At 47.1% G+C, this 20996-nt stretch overlaps 2 protein-coding genes and 1 long non-coding RNA gene across 11 annotated transcripts in view; 2 read left to right on the plus strand and 1 right to left on the minus strand.

The window, feature by feature from the left end:
* Window positions 1-4958: 4958 nt before the first annotated feature.
* Window positions 4959-7887, plus strand: TIRA (TIR domain containing adaptor protein). Of its 2 annotated transcripts, XM_011731969.2 has the most exons (3): window positions 4959-5084; window positions 6560-7135; window positions 7755-7887. In XM_011731969.2, the coding sequence occupies exons 1-3, from the start codon at window positions 5018-5020 to the stop codon at window positions 7772-7774; spliced, it is 663 nt and encodes a 220-aa protein (XP_011730271.2). In that variant the 5' UTR covers window positions 4959-5017; the 3' UTR covers window positions 7775-7887. The 2 variants fall into 2 exon arrangements, with proteins under 2 accessions (XP_011730271.2, XP_070932164.1); XM_071076063.1 differs by lacking the exon at window positions 7755-7887 and having other exon boundaries at window positions 6560-7326.
* Window positions 5078-19380, minus strand: LOC139357664 (uncharacterized). Of its 8 annotated transcripts, none has more exons than XR_011611273.1 (4): window positions 19292-19380; window positions 8216-8737; window positions 7325-7368; window positions 5078-6493 (listed from the first exon to the last, which is right to left on the minus strand). It is a non-coding gene; the product is annotated as an uncharacterized lncRNA (long non-coding RNA). The 8 variants fall into 8 exon arrangements; XR_011611271.1 differs by lacking the exon at window positions 19292-19380 and adding exons at window positions 10104-10275; window positions 11755-12214 and having other exon boundaries at window positions 7325-8737; XR_011611274.1 differs by lacking the exon at window positions 7325-7368.
* Window positions 19129-20996, plus strand: part of LOC105476240 (decapping enzyme, scavenger) — a 47948-nt gene continuing 46080 nt past the window's right edge. Inside the window, 1 exon segment of the mRNA XM_011731970.3 lies at window positions 19129-19365. Coding sequence (XP_011730272.1) covers window positions 19165-19365 — 201 coding nt within the window. The 5' untranslated portion in view covers window positions 19129-19164.

A 20996-nucleotide genomic window follows, 5' to 3' on the forward strand; every position in this document is an offset into this window, starting at 1 on the left:
AGTTTTTAAAAAATCTTCCCTAGCAAGAAGACTCAGATAAAAGTAAAATTAAAGCTGGGTGTGGTGGCTCACGCCTGTCATCCCAGCACTTTGGGAGGCTGAGGTAGGTGGATCACTTGAGGTCAGGAGTTAGACCAGCTTGGCCAACAAAGGAAGATCCTGTCTGTACCAAAAAAAAAAAAAAAAAAAAAGAAAAAGAAAAAAATAAATTAGGTAGGTGTGGTGGCTCATGTCTATAATTCCAGCTACTCTAGAGGTTGAGATGGAAGACTGCTTGAGCCTTGGAGGTTGAGACTGCAGTGAGCTGTAATCACAACACTGCACTCCAGCCTGGGTGACAGAGCAAGACCCTGTCTGGAAAAAAAAAAAAAAAAAGGTCGGGCACGGTGGCTCATGCCTGTATGCAATCCCAGCACTTTGGGAGGTTGAGGTGGGCCAATCACTTGAGGTCATGAGTTCCAGACCAGCCTGGCCAACATGGTGAAATCCCACATCTACTAAAAATATAAAAATTAGCTGGATGTGGTGGCGAGCACCTGTAGTCCCAGCTACTCGGGAGGCTGAGGCACAAGAATCACTTGAACCCAGGAGGCAGAGGTTGCAGTGAGCTGAGATTGCACCACTGCACTCCAGCCTGGGTAATGGAGTGAGTCTGTCTGAAAAAAAAAAAAGAAAGTCCCACGTGTGAACACAGGGGCCACCCTAGGTCTGCACCATAGTCTCCAAACCTCTTTGAGAACACTGTTTTGTGTCTATCAAGCTATAAATGAATTATATTCAGGCTTTTAAGTGACATTGTCCTACAAACCGGAATTAATCCTACCCAAATGTTTTAGCAAGTGACTGAGAACAAAACAGCCTTTGAAACCAAAATTCTTTTAAATGTAAAGTCAGGTGAAGATGGTAATTTATTTATTTAAATATGTAAAAACTGTTTCAAACAATTTGAACCTTTAAACAGACCAGTTTTTAGCACTCAACTGAAATCCAATACTGTCTCCATTCATTGGCCTGATCTCATCAGACATAGTGTCGTAGTTTCCTATTGCTGCTGTAACAAATTGCCACAAACTTAGTGGCCTCAAACAACACACGTTGATTATCCTACCGTTCTAAGATGGCCATCAGCGAGGCCGTGCTCCTTCTGAAGCCTCCAGGAAAGAAACCAGGGACTTGCCTTTCCAGCTTCTAGAGGCCACCTACATCCCACTGGCACCTGCTTCCCTCGGCACAGCTCTTTCGTCTGCCTCAGACCTTCCTGCCTCCCTCTTGAAAGGATCTTTGTGGTTACATGAGGCTCACCTGGGTAATCCAGGAACCCCCTCCCCATCTCAAGGTTCTTAATCACAACTGCCAAATCCCCTTTTGTCATGGAAGGTAACATAGTCTCAGTTCTGGGGATTAGGATGTGGGCCTCTTTGTGGGCCACTATTCTGTTTACCCCAGATAGTGATTCCTGCTTAACGGAAATCGCATATGAACTCTAAGAGATACTTATTCTAATTATATGCCTTCACAGGCTTCAGTACATTTCCTATATAATAGAAATTGGAGACCAGTTTGATATTGGATACTAAATACACTTTGGATTTTTTTTTTTTTTTGAGACTTGACTCTTGCTCTGTCGCCCAGGCTGCAGTGCAGTGACACAATCTCGGCTCACTGCAACCTCCACCTCCCAGGTTCAAGCGATTCTCCTGCCTCAGCCTCCCGAGTAGCTGCAATTACTGGTGCGTACCACCACGCCTAGCTAATTTTTGTGTTTTTAGTAGAGATGGCGTTTCACCATGTTGGCCAGGCTGATCTCAAACTCCTGACCTCGTGATCCGCCCACCTCAGCCTCCCAAAGTACTGGGATTACAGGCGTGAGCCACTGTGCCCTGGCCCACTTTGGGTTTTATACGACAAAACTCTGTAGTGTTTCCTTTACATCAATTTCTGCACACAATATTGGAAAAGCATTCTAGAAAGCACTAAAGGTATTGTGTTACTTCTTGTCTGAAGAAATTCTTTACTAATTTTTTATTTTTTTGAGATCGAATCTCGCTCTGTCACTCAGGCTGGAGTGCAGTGGCGTGATCTCGGCTCACCATAGCCTCCGCCTCCCAGGTTCAAGGGATTCTCCAGCCTCAGCCACCTGAGTAGCTAGGATTACAGGTGTGTGACACCATGCCCGGCTGATTTTTGTATTTTTAGTAGAGACAGGATTTCGACGTGTTGGCCAGTCTCGTCTGGAACTCCTGAGCTCACATGATCTGCCCACCTCGGCCTCCCAAAGTGCTGGGATTACAGGCATGAGCCACCATACCCGGCCTCTTTACTCATTTTCTATCAAGTCTTTGTTCTTACAAAGTGGGCATTTTTGGTATGATTCTACTTTATGAATTTTTTCAAATCACAAAAAAAGCGACTGCATATTATACTACACAGCAAATCAGAGAATAGGCAGAGCGAATGAGTACAGCTTCCAGTTGGATATTTGGGTTCATTATCTTACCTACTTGTCAGCCACATCTCAAGATATGATGACAGTTACCAGGTCTTGGAAACATTAACACGTTTGAATGTGTGACAGTTCCACAGCCCCAGCTACAAAAGAACTGAAAAGGAACAAGGAAGGTGCGTGGCATCTTGGATTCCAGGAAGTAGGCAGTGTGTATGGTTACTGGAATTTACCTGCCATCTTGCTCAATTATCCTGTCAAAGGTGCTGTTATTTTTCTTAAAACGTTTCCATAGTGTTTCTCATGAGGGCTTATACCACCCCACTTCTAGTGGCATATACTGCTGGACAACTGGATTTCTTCTTAACCAAGCAATGCAAAAGCAATTTCCCCAAATCAGCATGTGTTGCCAAAAGGGCAAGTCATTTTATAAAATGAGAAACTGAAACTTTTAAATCTACATATATTAAGTAGATTAACATATTATGCTAATTTTTAACCTTTAGAATATTTAGAAATCAAATGATGCTTTAGTTTACAAGTGCACCAAGGCCAAATAATGAATATTAAAACAGAATTGAAAAAAATATTTAAATAATGCAAAAACCAACTGACATCATGTTTACTACTAGGGGCAAAAAGGCATTCTGAATGGCCCTAGCTGCAGCCTACCACTTAGGCTGTCTGAAATCCCAAGCATATTAGGAAAGAAAAGAAACTCATACGTATCAGTCAACTTGCAGTGCCTTTTTGGTGGCTTCCCATTTAGCTGTGTTGCTTTTTCAGATGTCTTCTCTGGTTCCTGGACCCATTCCAACTCTTCACTCTGCCTCCTTTGCTGCTATGGTTTAAGTTCTACTTCTTTTTTGAACTTTGATATATGTTCACAAATCCTCAGCATCCCTTGTCTTCTACACGTCAGTGAACAAAGCATTAATGTGCAGCATAGAAAGATGTTAATTTTTTTTTTTTTTTTTTTTTTTTTGAGATAGAGTTTCACCCTTGTTGCCCAGGCAGTGGTGTGATCTCAGCTCACTGCAACCTCCGCTTCCGGGTTCAAGAGATTCTCCTGCTTCAGCCTCCCGAGTAGCTGGGATTATAGGTGCCCGCCACCACACCCAGCTAATTTTTGTATTTTTAGTAGAGATGGGGTTTTACCATGTTGGCCAGGCTGGGCTTGAACTCCTGACCTCAGGTGATCCGCCGCCTTGGCCTCCCAAAGCGCTAGGATTACAGGCATGAGCCATCGTGCCTGGCCACATTCTTTAAATTTTGAAACGTTTTATTTTAGTGTGTCTAATAATACTTGTTTCTATGAGTTTTCAGGTTTGTTTTGATCTCACAGATCCACCAGAGAGAAAGCAGCCCCGTGCCAGTTGCTCTGCTAGCCTTTCACAGAAGTGTCACTAGCATACTACAGCCCCCACAGGCTCTGCTGCACAGAAACTTAAGGCTGAAGGAGTGTCCACTGTCAGGGGCGTCCTCTGTCACTATGGTGGGAAGAGAACATGGGGGGTTGCCTTTCTAAGGGAGTCTTGGGCTTTCTTATTTCCATATAAATGTAGAAGCAGTCTGACAACCTCCCCACCAAAAAACCTAAAAAACAAAAATCTTCTAGACTTTGCAACAGCACTGAATTAATAATCAGTTGGGGAAACATTAATGTTACAAGCTTTATAAACCATGAACATAATATATCCCTCCAATATCTAGATTATTTTATATACATAGTAGCCCACGTTTTCTAAGCATTTATTACATGCCAGGCACCATTAGGACTTTACATAAATTATTTCATTTAATCTTCACAATAATGCTGAGAAGGAGGCTTTAGTACTTCCATTTCATGGATAGAGAAACTGGAGTGTAGTAAGATGGCCAAAGGCCACGGTTAACCAGAGATGAGAATCAGGCCCTCTACCTGCAGTCTGCAGTCTTCACCACTTTTTGACATGACCTTCCTGAGCTGCTGGCTGCAGGAGCGATGGGTCTACGGATGGAGTTATTCAGGGGGAGGCAGACTTGGAGGAAAAGTCTCCCAAGATTTCCTGCATGAGCTCGCTCTCTACTGTTCAGCTTCTGTCTATCTGGATACATAATTATTTGTCCAAATAGCAACTGTCCTTCTTCTACCATTTCAGGCCTTACATAGGAAGTCCTTCTAAAGAGCTGCCTGACAGCTGCCCTTCCCCAGATCCTGAATATCCTCCTGGCCAGGTGGAGCAGAGAACAGTCCCTCAGCTGGTCATGCTGAGCTCATACCCTGTAAGTCTGACCACACTACACAGCTCTGGCTTTATCTAGAACCCAGCTCCAATCACAGTCGTGTCTGGCCCTAATCTCATGAGGAATGAAGGACCCATTTAGAGAGGAAGCGTCTGTCAGGCATTAGGAGAAAAACAGAACTTCCCAGAGCTCATCCACGGGGAATGAGAGCAGGGTAAGTGCAGCCTTTGTGATTCTCTCTCTCTGCCCTCTGTAGGATGGCTGCTCCATGAGGTCAAGACTGGGTCTTCTCCCTCCTCCCCCTTTACCGATGCCTGGTCTCACGGGGCTAGTTTTGACCCCCACGCTATGGCATCATCGACCTCCCTCCCAGCTCCTGGCTCTCGGCCTAAGAAGCCTCTAGGCAAGATGGCTGGTGAGTGGAACCGGACTCGCGACTCTGCTGTGTTCCTGAGGGTAGTGCTCAGTCTCCACAGGGCGTGGTGGGAGGCCTGCCTGGTCCCAACTCAGAGAGAGACGCAGGAAGGCTGACGGGGGGACTCCTGACCTGACTTCAGGGCCTGGACGCGTGGTGGAGTGAGGAGAGGAGGCCTGCGTCAGCTTAGCCAGATCTTGATCCTTTTGGCTCAGAGGTTTTCCAAGGCTGCTCAGCTAGCTTTCCCAGCCTGGAAACCACGGTGCTGAGGGCTTAACACTGTCTCTCGTTGTCTAAATCTTTGTTCCAGAACCATCTGGAGGAGAAGCCAAGCAGAGAGAGAAAATGAATCAATCCCCACCACTATCTGTCCTTATCAAAGGCTGGGGAAGCTGGGTTTTCATCTCCTTACGGAGTCCCCACAGCACACCTGACACTGCATTCTCAGTGAACTTTCAGCACCTAAGACAAACCCATTTTACAGATGAGGCAATGGAGACACAGACTAATTTGCTGAAGGTCATGGAGAAAGTGAGCCACAGTCAGAACCGTGTCCCTGACTCCCGAGTGCGGGTTCTGAATCGCGCAGCTCTCCGCTCCTCAGCAGCTCCGAGCAGTAGCCTCTTCCCCATCTGGCGACAATCTAGGATTTCTTGGGGCCATGCAGATGCCAGTCCTCCATGCCCCTTCCTTCCTGCATAGGTAGCCCTTCCTAATCGAAGTCCACCTCCCCTCGGTGCTGGAAGTGGGCTCTGGGACTGGTGGATCCTTGCTCGCATAACGTAGCTCTGCCTGCAGACTCCCGGGTGGCTGACGAGTCAGCTCTAGTGGGAAGTTCTGCTTAAGGTGGGCTGGGGGTGCCAGGTATCAAAGAGCCTGGGAGTAGTGCAAGGCCATTTCTCTTACCCAGGCTGGTGGAACACTCTCACATAAGGATTCCAGAGTTCTGACATACGTCCCAAACCTTTACCTTTAGAAGGCACTTTTAGGCAAGTCCCAAAGGATATACAAAAACAGCGGAGTGTCGGGCGCGGTGGCTCACGCCTGTAATCCCAGCACTTTGGGAGGCTGAGGCGGGCAGATCATGAGGTCAGAAGTTCAAGACCAGCCTGACCAACATGGTGAAATCCCGTCTCTACTGAAAATACAAAAATTAGCCAGGGGTGGTGGTACGAATCTGTAATCCCAACTACGCAGGAGGCTGAGGCAGGAGAATTGTTTGAACCTGGGAGGCGGAGGTTGCAGTGAGCCAAGATCACGCCACTGCACTCCAGCCTAGGTGAGAGTGAGACTCCATCTCAAAACAAAAAAAAAATAGTGGAGCAATAGGTCTCTGAGAATACGATGTTTCCCAGTGCAGGGACGCGGACTGCAGTCTGTCTGTCCTCCCTGTGAGGCGGGGCTCCTCCCTGTGTGGGCAGTGAGAGGGCACCTGTTAAGAAGACACAGGCCTGAGCAGTGTTTCTCCCCCACAGACTGGTTCAGGCAGACCCTGCTGAAGAAGCCCAAGAAGAGGCCCGACTCCCCAGAAAGCACTTCCAGCGATACTTCACAGCCTGCCTCACAGGACAGACTATCCCCAGGCCTCAGCTTAGTCACGTCTCCCAGCCTGCCACCCACACATGCGAGTGACAGTGGCAGTAGTCGCTGGAGCAAAGACTATGATGTCTGTGTGTGCCACAGTGAGGAAGACCTGGTGGCTGCCCAGAACCTGGTCTCCTACCTGGAAGGCAGCAGCACCAGCCTGCGCTGCTTCCTGCAGCTCCGGGATGCAACCCCAGGCGGTGCTATCGTGTCCGAGCTGTGCCAGGCACTGAACAATAGTCACTGCCGTGTGCTGCTCATCACGCCGGGCTTCCTTCAGGACCCCTGGTGCAAGTACCAGATGCTGCAGGCCCTGACCGAGGCCCCAGGGGCTGAGGGCCGCACCATCCCCCTGCTGTCGGGCCTCAGCAGAGATGCCTACCCACCTGAGCTCCGATTCATGTACTACGTCGATGGCAGGGGCCCTGATGGTGGCTTTCGCCAAGTCAAAGAAGCTGTCATGCGTTGTAAGCTACTACGGCGGGGAGAAGGGGAACGGGATTCAGCCACAGTATCTGATCTACTTTGACTTTTAGGAGACAGCCCTGTAGCCTAGTAGTTCAAAGTGCAGCCTCTGGAAAAGGCTGTCAGGGTTTGTATCCTGGTTCCTGCACTTATTATTAACCCATAAAAAGTAACCTGGGCAAGTTACTTACCCGCTCTGTGCCTGGTTTCCTCACTGACCACTAGGTTTCCATTGCTATGAAATGAGAACAGTATACAGACTAAGGCCTCAGAACATGGCCTAGCACATGTATTCATAATAGGCAGAGCCTAGCACAAATCAGGTCCCCAATAAATTATTAGCTAGTAGTAGTAACAGTAACAGCATTACGTTTCTCTGAGATCAGGCTGGAGATGTCCATCAAGAGCTGGGAAGGTGCCAGGGACATTGGTTTAGTAAGGCAAAATGATGCAAAATAATCGGAAAGAAGTGCATATGAGTGTATCTGGGGAGGGCCATGCTATTGCAGTAGGTTTGGAAATGTGATAACAGATAAAAAGGTAGAAGAGGCAGGACCTGTTGGGGAAAACAGAGATGCTGGGTTTGGGAAGGGTGACAATGCTGTGACTGGTCTCTTTCAGATCTGCAGACACTCAGTTGACACTTTTTATATCATGGGACCCCAGAAGTTGGAGTAAAGCTGGAAATAGAAAACCCACGCAGGGCCTTGGATTCCCACAGATGTGACAAGAGGTATAGGGAGCGAGTCTGCAGCACTTTGCCCGTGTCCCTGGGATCACAGCACCCATCAGCCTTCCATTACTGTGGGCTCCCTAAGAAGACCATGGAGAGGTTGGGGACTCCCCCAGGAAAGCCATGAAGCTGGGGATTCCCCCTAGGAAAGCCACGAGGAAGCAGGGGACTCCCCAAGAAGGCCATGAGGAAGCCAGAAACTGGAGGTGGTAGGAGGTGGTACTGACCAATGATGGCCAGCAGGGCTCGTATCCTGCCTAACTGGACAAGAAGCCTGGCACACACTTCTGTCTTCCCCTGGAACTGGGTACTGGCGTACACTGGTATCCCTCCTAAAGAGGTGACTCACCTGACTGATCAGCAAGAAGCCGAGACTGCAGGCCTCACCGTGGATGGTCTTCCCAGTTGCCTGGGGAAACCCTGGAATGGGCGTCAGGAGAAAGCAAGAGGAATCCAGTCCTTCACACTCACACTACTCTGTTCCTCCTTCCAGAGACATCGATTCACTTCAGAAAGCTGTAAGGAAGACGCAGTCAGCACTGCAACTATACTTTTTATTTATTGCCTAAGTGCCATTAAAGACACAAACCTAGAAGCCATTCTGAATGTGGGGGTGAGGTGGTGGAGGGAGCAAGTGAAGAGACGGGAAGCCAGGGCTCAGGGTTCAACGCCTTCACCTGAGATCACAAGCCCATGGATGCTGTGACATCTGAGAGCTTCATCCATGGTCTGGCTAAAGCTGATACTTTCACAGTCACCATCTTCACCTTTGGACTGGGAAGAATCAGCATTTTTCTTCTGGCAGATGACTGTATTCCTTATAGGACAGGCAAGGTCTCATTCATCTGTTCTCAGTAAGTTTGCTGCTGAACTGAAATGAATTTCATTATTTCCTCCAACATGTACTCTTGTGCCCCCTCTCTCACTTCTCCCTATCATGACCCCTCTTTTGCTGAAAAAAAGTTTTATTATTTTTTCTATCTCCAGTTCTAGAAAGAGAAAATTTATTTTTTAAATTATAAATTATTTTGCCAGGCACTGTGGCTCACACCTGTAATCTCAGCACTTGGGGAGGCCAAGGCAGGTGGATCACCTGAGGTCAGGAGTTCAAGACCATCCTGGCCAATATGGTGAAACCCCGTCTCTACTAAAAATACAAAAATTAGCTGGGTGTGGTGGCGGGCACCTGTAATCCCAACTACTCAGGAGGTTGAGGCAGGAGAATTGCTTGAACCTGGGAGGTGGAGGCTGCAGTGAGCCAAAATCACGCCACTGCACTCTAGCCTGGGCAATTAAGCAAGACCCTGTCTCAAAAAAAAAAAAAGGCCGGGCGTGGTGGCTCATGCCTGTAATACCAGCACTTTGGGAGGCCAAGGTGGGCAGATCAAAATGTCAAGGGATCGAGACCATCCTGGCCAACATGGTGAAACCCCGTCTCTAGCAAAAATACAAAAATTAGTTGGGTGTGGTGGCGCGGGCCTGCAGTCCCAGCTACTTGGGAGGCGGAGGCAGTAGAATTGCTTGAATCCAGGAGGCAGAGGTTGCAGTGAGCCAAGATCGTACCACTGCACTCCAGCCTGGGTAACAAAGCGAGACTCCATCTCAAAAAAAAAAAAAAAAACAAACCAAAAAATTATTTTAGTATAAAAGGATTAACAAATAATGTTAATTTGTTAACAAATGTTAACAAATTAACACTCATGTGCCGACCACCCAGTTTAAGAAGCAAAACCTTATCATCTCTTATAGTGGTCCCTTTGTGCCCCGAATTGCACTCCCCCCTCCCCCACCAGAAATAACCAATATTTTGAATTTTGAACTTCTTGCTTTTAGCTTTTCTGTATACATTTACCACATATGTATGCACCCCCACCAGCATATTGTTTAGTTTTACATGGTTTTATGTTTTTTTTTTTTTTTTTTTGAGACAGAGTCTCGCTCTGTCGCCCAGGCTGGAGTGCAGTGGCCGGATCTCAGCTCACTGCAAGCTCCGCCTCCCGGGTTCACGCCATTCTCCTGCCTCAGCCTCCCGAGTAGCTGGGACTACAGGCGCCCGCCACCTCGCCCGGCTAGTTTTTTGTATTTTTTTTAGTAGAGACGGGGTTTCACCGTGTTAGCCAGGATGGTCTCGATCTCCTGACCTCGTGATCCACCCGTCTCGGCCTCCCAAAGTGCTGGGATTACAGGCTTGAGCCACCGCGCCCGGCCGGTTTTATGTTTTATGTAAACAGCATTACGATGTTTGTATTCTGCAGATTCCTCTCCTTGTTCACCAAATGTTTGTGAGATTTATCCATGCGGATAGATGACATGCCAGTTAATAATACACTTTCATCCCACGATGTAAATATGCCACCATTTAGTTACACATTCTTCTCCAAATGGATATTTGTTGTTCCTAGGTTTTTGCTATTAAAAACAATGAGCCTCTGAACTTTTTTGTACATTTTCACAAGCAAGATTTTCTAGGATTTAGCCTAGAAAATCCTGCTGGGCCTGGGCGTGGTGGCCCATGCCTGTAATCCCAGCACTTTGGGAGGCTGAGGCGGGCGGATCACTTGAAGTCAGGAGTTTGAGACCAGCCTGGTCAACATGGTGAAACCCTGTCTTTACTAAAAATACAAAAATTAGCCAGGCGTGGTGGTGCATGCCTGTAACCCCAGCTACCTGGGAGGCTGAGGCAGAAGAATTGCTTGAGCCTGGGAGGCGGAGATTGCAGTGAGCTGAGATATCGCACCACTGCACTCCAGCCTGGGTGATAGAGCGAGACTCCATCTCAAAAAAAAAAAAAAAAAAGATCCTGCTGGGTAACAAATATACTGCTGCTGGGTAGTAAAGAAAATACATGCTGTTCTTCTAGAAGATGCCACAGTTTCTTCCAAATTGGCTGTACCAATTTAAGTTCCTACCATTTGTGTTTAAGACTTCCCACTTTTGGCCGGGCGCGGTGGCTCACGCCTGTAATCCCAGCACTTTGGGAGGCCAAGGCGGGCGAAATCACGAGGTCAGGAGATTGAGACCATCCTGGCTAATACGGCGAAACCCTGTCTCTACTAAAACTTCAAAAAATTAGCTGGGTGCGGTGGTGGGTGCCTGTAGTCCAAGCTACTCGGGAGGCTGAGGAAGGAGAATGGCGTGAACCCGGGAGGCGGAGCTTGCAGTGAGCCGAGATGGCACCACTGCATTCCAGCCTGGGCGACACAGCGAGACTCCGTCTCAAAAAAATAAAAAATAAAATAAAATAAAAGAGTTTCCACTTTTTCATGTTCTTGCTAACACTTAATCAGATTTTTAAATGTCTGCTAATCTGGTGGGTGAAAACTGGTAACCTATTGTAATTTTTTTTTCTTTTCACCATTTTTGTGGGGAAAAAAAATCAAGCATATACTGAAAGGAAAAAGTTTGATAAATCCCTATGTACCCATCAGCTAGCTTCAACAATTACCAACTCTGAGCTAATCTTTTATCCAGAATACCCTAACCATATCTCTCACTCCTCCCCAGATCATCGGAAGCAAATCTCAGAAATCATTTTACTCCTAAATATTTAAGTATGCATCTCTAAATTATTAAACTTTTTTTGGTTTTGTTTTTTGTTTTTCTGAGATGGAGTTTCGCTGTTGTTACCCAGGCTGGAGTGCAGTGGCACAATCTTGGCTCACTGCAACCTCTGCCTCACAGGTTCAAGTGATTCTCCTGCCTAAGCCTGGGGTTACAGGCATGCACCACCACACCTGGCTAATTTTTGTATTTTTAGTAGAGATGGGGTTTCACCATATTGGCCAGGCTGGTCTTGAACTTCTGACCTCAGGTGATCCACCCGCCTTGGCCTCCCAAAATGCTGGGATTACAGGCATGAACCACCATGCCCAGCCTAAAATATTTTACCTTTTACTTTGTGCTTTTTGTGTTTTACTCAGGAAGTCCTCCCTACATCTGTATATTTTCTTCTGTCTTTAATCCACCTGGATTTTCTGTTTGGGTTTTTGTTGGTCTTTAGTCAAAGATCCAATTCTTTTTTCTATTTGAATAACCATCATTTACTGACTAGTCCATCCTTACCCCACCCCTGCTGATTATGATGTCACTGCTGTGACATACTATCATACGTTGGGGGCTATTACTGGGTTCTCCAGTCTCCTCCCTTTATCTGTTTGTGTAACCCTGTGCTGGTGCCACACTGGCTTGTTTACTGATGTTTTTAATAAGCCTGGACCATTTGTAGGTCAATTCTTCCTGCTCTTCTTATACATCAAAAATCACTTTTTCGGCCGGGCGCGGTGGCTCAAGCCTGTAATCCCAGCACTTTGGGAGGCCGAGACGGGTGGATCACGAGGTCAGGAGATCGAGACCATCCTGGCTAACACAGTGAAACCCCGTCTCTACTAAGAAATACAAAAAAAAAACTAGCCGGGCGAGGTGGCGGGCGCCTGTAGTCCCAGCTACCTGGGAGGCTGAGGCCGGAGAATGGCGTGAACCCGGGAGGCGGAGCTTGCAGTGAGCTGAGATCCGGCCACTGCACTCCAGCCTGGGCTACAGAGTGAGACTCCGTCTCAAAAAAAACAAAAAAAACAAAAATCACTTTTTCTTGTTCCTTTACTCTTCCATATAAATTGTTTATTCAACCACCACGTTCCAGGAAAAAGCCTGTTAGTATTTTTATTGGACTTACGTGGAATTTATAGATTTATTTTGAAAAAACAGATATGTTTATGAGTCTTCCTATTCATAAATATAGTATGTCTCCATTTACTTATGTCTTTCAGTGTATTTCAATAAAGCTTTCTATCTTTTCCACATTGGTCAGCTCCTCTTTTTATTAGAATTATTCCCTACCATTTCATATTTTCTGTTGCTGTTGTAAAGGGTAATTTTACATTTTTATCTATTACTGATATAAAGAATTGTAATTTATTTCACATATTGATCTAGTATTAAACAGCATGCTGAATTACTTAATTCTTTTTTTTTTTTTTTTTTTTTTTTTGAGACGGAGTCTCGCTCTGTCGCCCAGGCTGGAGTGCAGTGGCGCGATCTCGGCTCACTGCAAGCTCCGCCTCCTGGGTTTACGCCATTCTCCTGCCTCAGCCTCCTGAGTAGCTGGGACTACAGGCGCCCGCCACCGTGCCCGGCTAATTTTTTGTATTTTTAGTAGAGACGGGGTTTCACCGTGGTCTCGATCTCCTGACCTTGTGATCCGCCCGCCTCGGCCTCCCAAAGTGCTGGGATTACAGGCGTGAGCCACCGCGCCCGGCTGAATTACTTAATTCTATACGACTATAAACTTTGCAGGGTCTTGCTGTTGCCCAGGCTGGAGTGCAGTGGCGTGATCATGGCTCACCACTGCCTCGACCTCCTGGGCCCAAGCGATGATTCTCCTACCTCAGCCCTCTGGGTAGCTGGGACCACAGGCCTGTGCCACAACTCCTGACTAATTTATTTGTACTTTTTGTAGAGATGGGGTTTCGCCATGTTGCCCAGGCTTGTCTTGAACGCCTGGGCTCAAGCCATCTGCCTGCCTGGGCTTCCCAAAGTGCTGGGATGATAGGCTTGAGCCACCACACCTGTCCTGTCAGATTTTCTATAAACAGTCATACAATTTACAAAAGAAAACAAAAACTTTAGTTCCTTTTATGGCTCCTAAGGCCTCCAATAAAACAAAGTGACAATAGCAGCCATCCTTGTCTCATTCCTTCCTTAAAAGGAATGCTTTACACATTTCTCCACTAAATGTGTGCGTTGTAGGTTTTCTGATATGTAATTTTTTCTTTCCCTTTTTTTTTTTTTGAGACAGAGTCTTGCTCTGTCTCCCAGGCTGGAGTGCCGTGGTGCAACCTTGGCTCACTGCAACCTTTGCCTCCCGGGTTCAAGCAATTCTCTTGTCTCAGCCTCCCAAGTAGCTGGAACTACAGGTGCGTGCCACCACAACAGGATAATTTTTTGTATTTTTAGTACAAACAGGGTTTTACCGTGTTAGCCAGGAGGGTCTTGATCTCCTGACCTCATGATCCACCTACCTCGGCCTCCCAAAGTGCTGGAATTACAGGCGTGAGCTACTGCGCCCAGCCTTTTTTTTTTTTTTTTTTTTTTTAATTTGAAGAATTTAAGATTGGAATTAATTGCTCCTCAAATGTTTGTTAGACTCATCTGTAATACCATTTGGGCCTAGAATATTCTCTGTTTTTTTTGAGATGGAGTCTTGCTCTATTGCCCAGGCCTGAGTGCAGTGGGATTACAGGCGTGAGCCACCATGCCCGGCCAGAATATTCTTTATTGTAAAATTTAAAGCTGTAATTTCAATGTCTTGAAGAGTTACAGATCTATTTAGATTTTCCATTTCTCCTGGAGTCAATTTGGTATAAAAGTCAATAAAGACTACAAGACCAGTTTAAGTAGATTTTTCAGTCTGAGTGTCCTGGATCATGTACACAATCATGAATGTGAAGTCTGTCTGCATGAAGAATCATCTGTGGTTATAAATTCTTAGGAGGTTTTTTCCTTCTTCCCTCTGGGACAACGGTTGAAGCAGCAAGTTTCCTAATCACCTTCTCTCCTTTAGTGGGGCAGCATTTTTCTTTTTAAAAAATAGTTGGCCTGGCCAGCCACAGTGGCTCATGCCTATAATCCTAGCACTTTGGGAGGCCAAGGCGAGATCTCCCAAGGTCAGAAGTTCAAGACCAGCCTGACCAACATGGCGAAACCCTGTCTCTACTAAAAATACAAAAAAATTAGCCATGCGTGGTGGTGGGCGCCTGTAATCCCAGCTATTCAGGAGGCTGATGCATGAGAATTGCTTGAACCGAGGCGGTGGAGGTTGCAGTGAGCCAAGATTGCGCCACTGTACTCCAGCCTGGGCGACAGAGTGAGACTCCGTATCCAAAAAAATAAAAAATAAAAAATAAAAAAAATTGTTGGCCCCTTCATTGAGCTGGTGGACCTTCAGGGATCTTAGCTCTATGGAAAGTTCTGTATCTTAATTCCTCTTTACATAAGCTCAGGTCTTGTCTCTTGTCCTTTGAATCGTGTCCTAGATGTCTAGAGATCAGGAATGGCCCTTAAAATAGCTTCCACCTTAAAAATCCCCTTACCACTCTATAGATTCAAACTCCCACATCATTTTTGGTTCCTGCAATTTTTACTTTTTTGAGAGCCCAGCAACGTAACTAAAAGAATGTTTTAGTTATGTTTGAGTGTTTTGTAGCTGACTTGTTTTCAGTTTAGTCTGTCATAATTACTGAAATGGAGGTGGGAAGTATCCAGTCCTTCTTTAGACTAAAAAAGAAAAGATTTGGGAGGTTTTTTTTTTTTTTTTTTTTTTTGAGACACAGTCTCGCTCTGTCACTCAGGCTGGAGCGCAGTGGCGCGATCTTGGCTCATTACAACCTCCGCCTCCAGGCTGAAGCCATTCTCCTGCCTCAGCCTCCCGAGTAGCTGGAATTATAGGCGCCTGCTGCCACACTCAGCTCATTTTTGTATTTTTAATAGAGATGGGTTTCATCATGTTAGCCAGGATAGTCTCAAACTCCTGACCTCAAGAGATCCACCGCCTTGGCCTCCCAAAGTGCTGGGATTACTGGCATGAGCCACTGCACCTTGCATGGGAGAAATTTTAAGATTTCTAAAAAACTAAACGATTGAACAGGGCTTTATAATAAATGAGTAACCTAACATAGCATTGTCTAGTAGAACTTCCTTTGATAATGAAAATGTTCTCCATCTGTGCTCATATGGTAGCCACTAGTCACAAGTGGCTATCAAGCACTTGCTAAGTGGCTAATGTAACTGAGGAACTGAATCTTAACTGTGCTACCATAAAGATTCCTTTCACTCTGAGGTCTGGTATTTAATAGAACTTCTGGTAGCTGAGGCTTCCTATGAGCTCATCCTTTCCTTGAAACAGGCATTCTTTTTTTTTCAGAGACAAAGCCTCGCTCTCTTGCTCAGGCTGGAGTGCAGTGGTGTGATTATAGCTCACTGCAGCCCCAAACTCCTGGGGCTGTAACTACACCTGTAGTCCCAGCCTCCTGAGTACCTGGGACTACAGGTGTGAGCCACCACGTGGGGCATGAGCCAGACTTTTTGAAGAGCAGAATTCTGGTTTTATATTTTAATCAAAATTATACCCATATTGATGAATTTTGCTTCTAATGAATACATTCCTCTACTATTTCATTTCAAATGTTTCTCTTTTGCTCATTATATTTTAGCTACACAGGTCATTCCTTTTTTTTCAGACGGAGTCTTGCTCTGTCACCCAGGTTGAAGTGCAGTGGTGCGATCTTGGCTCATTGCAACCTGCACCTCCTGAGTTCAAGTGATTCTCCTGCCTCAGCCTCCCAGGTAGCTAGGATTACAGGTGCACACCACCACACCCGGCTAATTTTTGTATTTTTAGTAGAGACTGTGTTTCACCATGTTGGCCAAGCTGGTCTTGAACTCCGGACCTGAAGTGGTCCGCCTGCCTCGGCCTCCCAAAGTGCTGGGATTACAGGTGTAAGCCACTGCGCCCAGCAGTCATTCTTATTTTTTAAAAAATGTCAAGTACGTTACTGCTCTAGGGTCTTTGACAGCTAATATTTACTCTGCCTGGGCTCTTCATATGGCTGGTATGGCTGGTTCCTTCTCCTCATTCAAGTCTCAGCTCAAATGTCACCTTTTGAGAGGCTGACCACGATCATCTTATCTAAAGGGCTTGGCCAGGCATTGTGACGCATGCCTGTAATTCCAGCACTTTGGGAGGTGGGCAGGTCACCTGAGGTCAGGAGTTTGAGACCAGCCTGGCCAACATAGCAAAACCCCGTCTCTACTAAAAATACAAAAATTAGCCAGGTGTGCTAGTGTATACCTGTAATCCCAGCTACTCTGGAGGCTGAGGCAGGAGAGTCGCTTGAACCTGGGAGGCGAAGGTTGCAGTGAGCCAAAATTGCGCCACTGTACTCCAGCCTAGGTGACAGAGTGAGACTCTGTCCCAGATAAAAAAAAATGCGGGGGGCTCCTATCCCCAGGCTCTTTCACACTGTCCAGTTTTGTTCTATTAACAGTACTTGGCCTGGCACAGTGGCTAATGCCTGTAATCCCAGCACTCTGGGAGGCTGAGGCAGGCAGATCACGAGGTCAGGAGATCGAGACCATCCTGGCTAACACGGTGAAACCCTGTCTCTACTAAAAACACAAAAAATTAGCCGGGTGTGGTGGCAGGCGCCTGTAGTCCCAGCTACTTGGGAGGCTGAGGCAGGAGAATGGTGTGAACCCGGGAGGTGGAGCTTGCAGTGAGCTGAGATTGCACCACTGCACTCCAGCCTGGGAGACAGAGCGAGACTCCCTCTCCAGGGGAAAACAAAACAAAACAAAATAACAAAACACCATACACAGCACTTAATCATTATCTTGTTTATCTCACGTACCCCATTTGAATATACATTTTATGAAAGAAGAGGCCTCGCTGTCTTGCTCAGAACTAACAGTGGCTGGCACATGGAAAATGGAGACCTGGAGAGGTTAAGAGACTTTTCCAAAGTTGCACAGCTAGTCAGTGTTGGGGCCCGACTTCATGGCTCTCAATTCTGGGCTCTTTTTGTAAAAACGCAGCTACTTTGGCAAGGTGCGGTGGCTCACACCCGTAATGCCAGCACTTTGGGAGGCCCAGGCGGACGGATCACGACCTCAGGAGTTCGAGACCAGACTGGCCAACACAGTGAAACCCTGACTCTACTAAAAATACAAAATATTAGCTGGGCTGGTGGCACGCGCCTGTAATCCCAACTACTCAGGAGGCTGAGGCAGGAGAATCGCTTGAACCCGGAAGGCGGAGGTTGCAGTGAGCCGAGATGGCGCCATTGCACTCTGGCCTGGGTGACAGATCCTAAGTCTCTCCTAATAATGCTTTCTGCATCACACAAAAAAAGCAGTCTTTTATCCAACTCCTAATCTATATTTCTGGTAGAAGTAATCCAAAAATCAAACTAACACATGGTACACTTTGTTACTGACCAAAACTGACTGTAAGTTGCATCTTGTTGCTAATGTTGAAAATGGCAAAAACTGTCCCATTAGATCTGTCTGAAAACTAAACTCAAATCACTGGCAAAAATAATGTGTGGCTGACTTAAACGATGTAACTCTTTTTTTTTTGTTTTTGAGACGGAGTCTTGCTCTGTCGCCAGGCTGGCGTGCAGTGGTGCTATCTGGGCTCACTGCAACACTCCGCCTCCCGCGTTCAAGCGATTCTCCCGCCTCCGCCTCCGCGAGGCTGGGACTACAGGGGCCGGCCACCACGCCCGGGTAAATTTTTAATTTTTGTATTTTTAGTAGAGACAGGGTTTCACCATGTTGGCCAGGATGGTCTCGCTATCTTAACCTCGTGATCCGCACACCTCGACCTTTCAAGGGGCTGAGATTACAGGCGTGAATCACCGCGCCCGGCCGTAAGCACCAACTCTTGACAAAATTTAGATCTGTTAAATAACACCAGCGAAAAACGGGCTAACCAGAAACAATGGTCACTAAAGAAACCCTCAACAGCAGAAGTTACAAGTAATAATTTCATACAGCAAAAAAAAAAAGAGAAACGAAACCCTGGGAGACGAATCATTCTGCAAATCATAACCCCAGGTAGCGGGGCAGAAATACAGGCCAACCAGAGAGAGAGGCATGGGATGCCTCCAGCCCGGAAATAAGTGGGTGATGGAAATGGTTCTTCTGGCCCTATTCGTTTACCTTTCTTGTCAGCGGAAAGGTGCTGAGTCTACAAAGTAAAAAACTGATCACGACGAAAATTTCTGCAAAGTAATTAAAATGGAAGAAAAATGGAAATGACCTAAATACTCGGTATAAAAAATCGACCAAGGAATAAAATGGGTTCACGGATTTGCGTCAGAAACGTTGCTTCCCTTATAATTGGTCAACGTCGGTGAAACCATGATTAAAATGTCAGTATTCAAACGAGGCCTCCAACACTCCCGTGGCCCAAGGGGGTCTTCGGCTCCCACCCCGGGGCACGGGCCTGGGGGTCCCTCTTCACTGCGCAGCCACCTCTAGCCCGCCGCTTTCGGGACTCTCAACCTTCTTTTCCCTTCCCTGAGGGCCGGCCAGCACCACAACCGGGCCAAAGGCAGTAACTTGGTTGAAAGGCGCGCCCTGGGACAGGTCAGCGGGCTCCGCTTTGCGATGCACGCAGCCCGCAGGAGCCGGCGCCAGAGCAGGGTACGCCGGGAGTTAGCAGCCCAGCCAGGCCGCTAGGCTGGGGCGAGGGGCGGGGCCGGCGCAGGGCGCGCAGGCGCACGGCGCCTTCCTGGCAGCATGGCGGACGCAGCCCCTCAACTCGGCAAGAGAAAGCGTGAATTGGACGTGGAGGAGGCCCACGCCGCCAGCACAGAAGAAAAGGAGGCAGGAGTTGGAAATGGTACCTGTGCTCCTGTGCGCTTACCATTCTCGGGCTTCAGAGTGCAGAAAGTGCTGAGGGAGTCTGCGCGGGACAAAATCATTTTCCTACACGGGAAGGTACCAGGAGGCAACCCTGAGGCGGGATGCGGGAAGCGGTGAACCAATCATCGCCTTGGAGGCGGATTTTTTTTCGGATCTCGGCCGGAAAATACCAATCATTATCACTCGGGGGAGGTGGGAGTGCGCTACTAGAATGCATAGAGGGTCGGTAAAAGGCGGCAAGATTGCCCTTGAAATTAAGGCAATGAACACATCTAGCTCTAATTTTTCTAATGTCTCTTTCACTAGAAATATCTACTAGGAGAGTGTATTGTAGATTAAAGATCACATGTTACATTCCCCAAGCCGTTCATCCATTTATGTGTATAGGGACTAGGAACCCAGTAAATGTTAGATGTCTTGCTCATCCCTGTCGCTGGAAACATGTCCCTCAGTCCATGAGACTGTAGGAGATGTGATCTCTGCCTTACACGACTTCAGCCCTAACAGGAGAACAACAGAGAACAATATATTATAATTGTTAATTCAGTTCTACACGCGCGCTTTCAAGCATGCCAGACACTAACCTCGGTCCTGAGAATGTGGAGATGAAAGTTACCATCCCTGATCTTCAGGACTACGGAATATTTCTGGCGAGACAGATACAGCTTGCTCCAATACCAGCGTGCTTAGCAGTCTGGCAGGGGCTGAGGAGAGATGGAGACCATTCCAGGAACTAGTGAGGAGGCCTAGCCAGGGCAGGTATGGGGGTTCCCCAGAACTACTAGCAGGAACTCTCACCTTTGGGAGGATCAGGGAACCTTGGCCTAGGCTTCCATGCGTCTGTATCTGTTTTTTTTTGTTGTTGTTGTTGTTGTTTTTATTTATTTATTTTGAGACGGAGTCTCTTCTCTCTGTCGCCCAGGCTAGAGAGCAGTGGTGTGATCACTGCAACCTCCATCTCCCGAGTTCAAACGATTCTCCCTGCCTCAGCCTCCCGAGTAGATGGGATTACAGGCGCCCGCCGCCATGCCCAGCTAATTTTTGTATTTTTAGTAGCGACGGGGTTTCCCCATGTTGGCCAGGCTGGTCTGGAACTCCTGACCTCAGGTGATCCGCCTGCCTCTGCCTCCCAAAGTGCTGGGATTATAGGCGTGAGCCACCGCGCCCAGCCTTATTTTTTATTTATTTATTTTTTGTATGAGGCTCTGTCTGATTTTCTCAGCCCAGCTGTCCTCAGTGTGCAGCACCTGTTGAAGGTGTTAGCCACGAGAGCTTTCGAGCTAGGAGTCACTTGGGAGACCCAGGTTCTAGTTTCTGTTTCAGTGCTGACTGTTCGTGTGACTTTGGGCAAGTCACTCAAGATCTGTTTTTCATCTTTTCTTCTGAAATGGGGAGAACTTGACAGAAGTCTTGTAAGCCTAAAATGGAAGACAACTGAGAAGCCTTGTATTCTGGGGAAGAAAGGTGTGAGAGCTGCCACAAGGATTTGTGTGGAGATGCCTTCTCTGTCTGGGCACGGTGGCTCACGCCTGTGATCCCAGCACTTTGGGAGGCCGAGGCAGGCAGATCATTTGAGGTCGGGGGTTCAAGACCAGCCTGGCCAACATGATGAAACCCTGTCTCTACTAAAAATACAAAAATTAGCCAGGTGTGGTGACCTGCGCTTGTAATCCCAGCTACTTGGGAGGCTGTGGCAGGAGAATTGC

The sequence above is a fragment of the Macaca nemestrina genome, chromosome 12, assembly GCF_043159975.1.
Source record: "Macaca nemestrina isolate mMacNem1 chromosome 12, mMacNem.hap1, whole genome shotgun sequence".
NCBI lineage: Eukaryota > Metazoa > Chordata > Mammalia > Primates > Cercopithecidae > Macaca > Macaca nemestrina.

Coding starts and splice junctions, on each gene's coding strand:
- TIRA (XM_071076063.1), top strand. CDS start 5,018: ATGGCATCATCGACCTCCCTCCCAGCTCCTGGCTCTCGGCCTAAGAAG. Junction 5,085..6,559: donor GCCTCTAGGCAAGATGGCTG/GTGAGTGGAACC, acceptor TCTCCCCCACAG/ACTGGTTCAGGCAGACCCTG.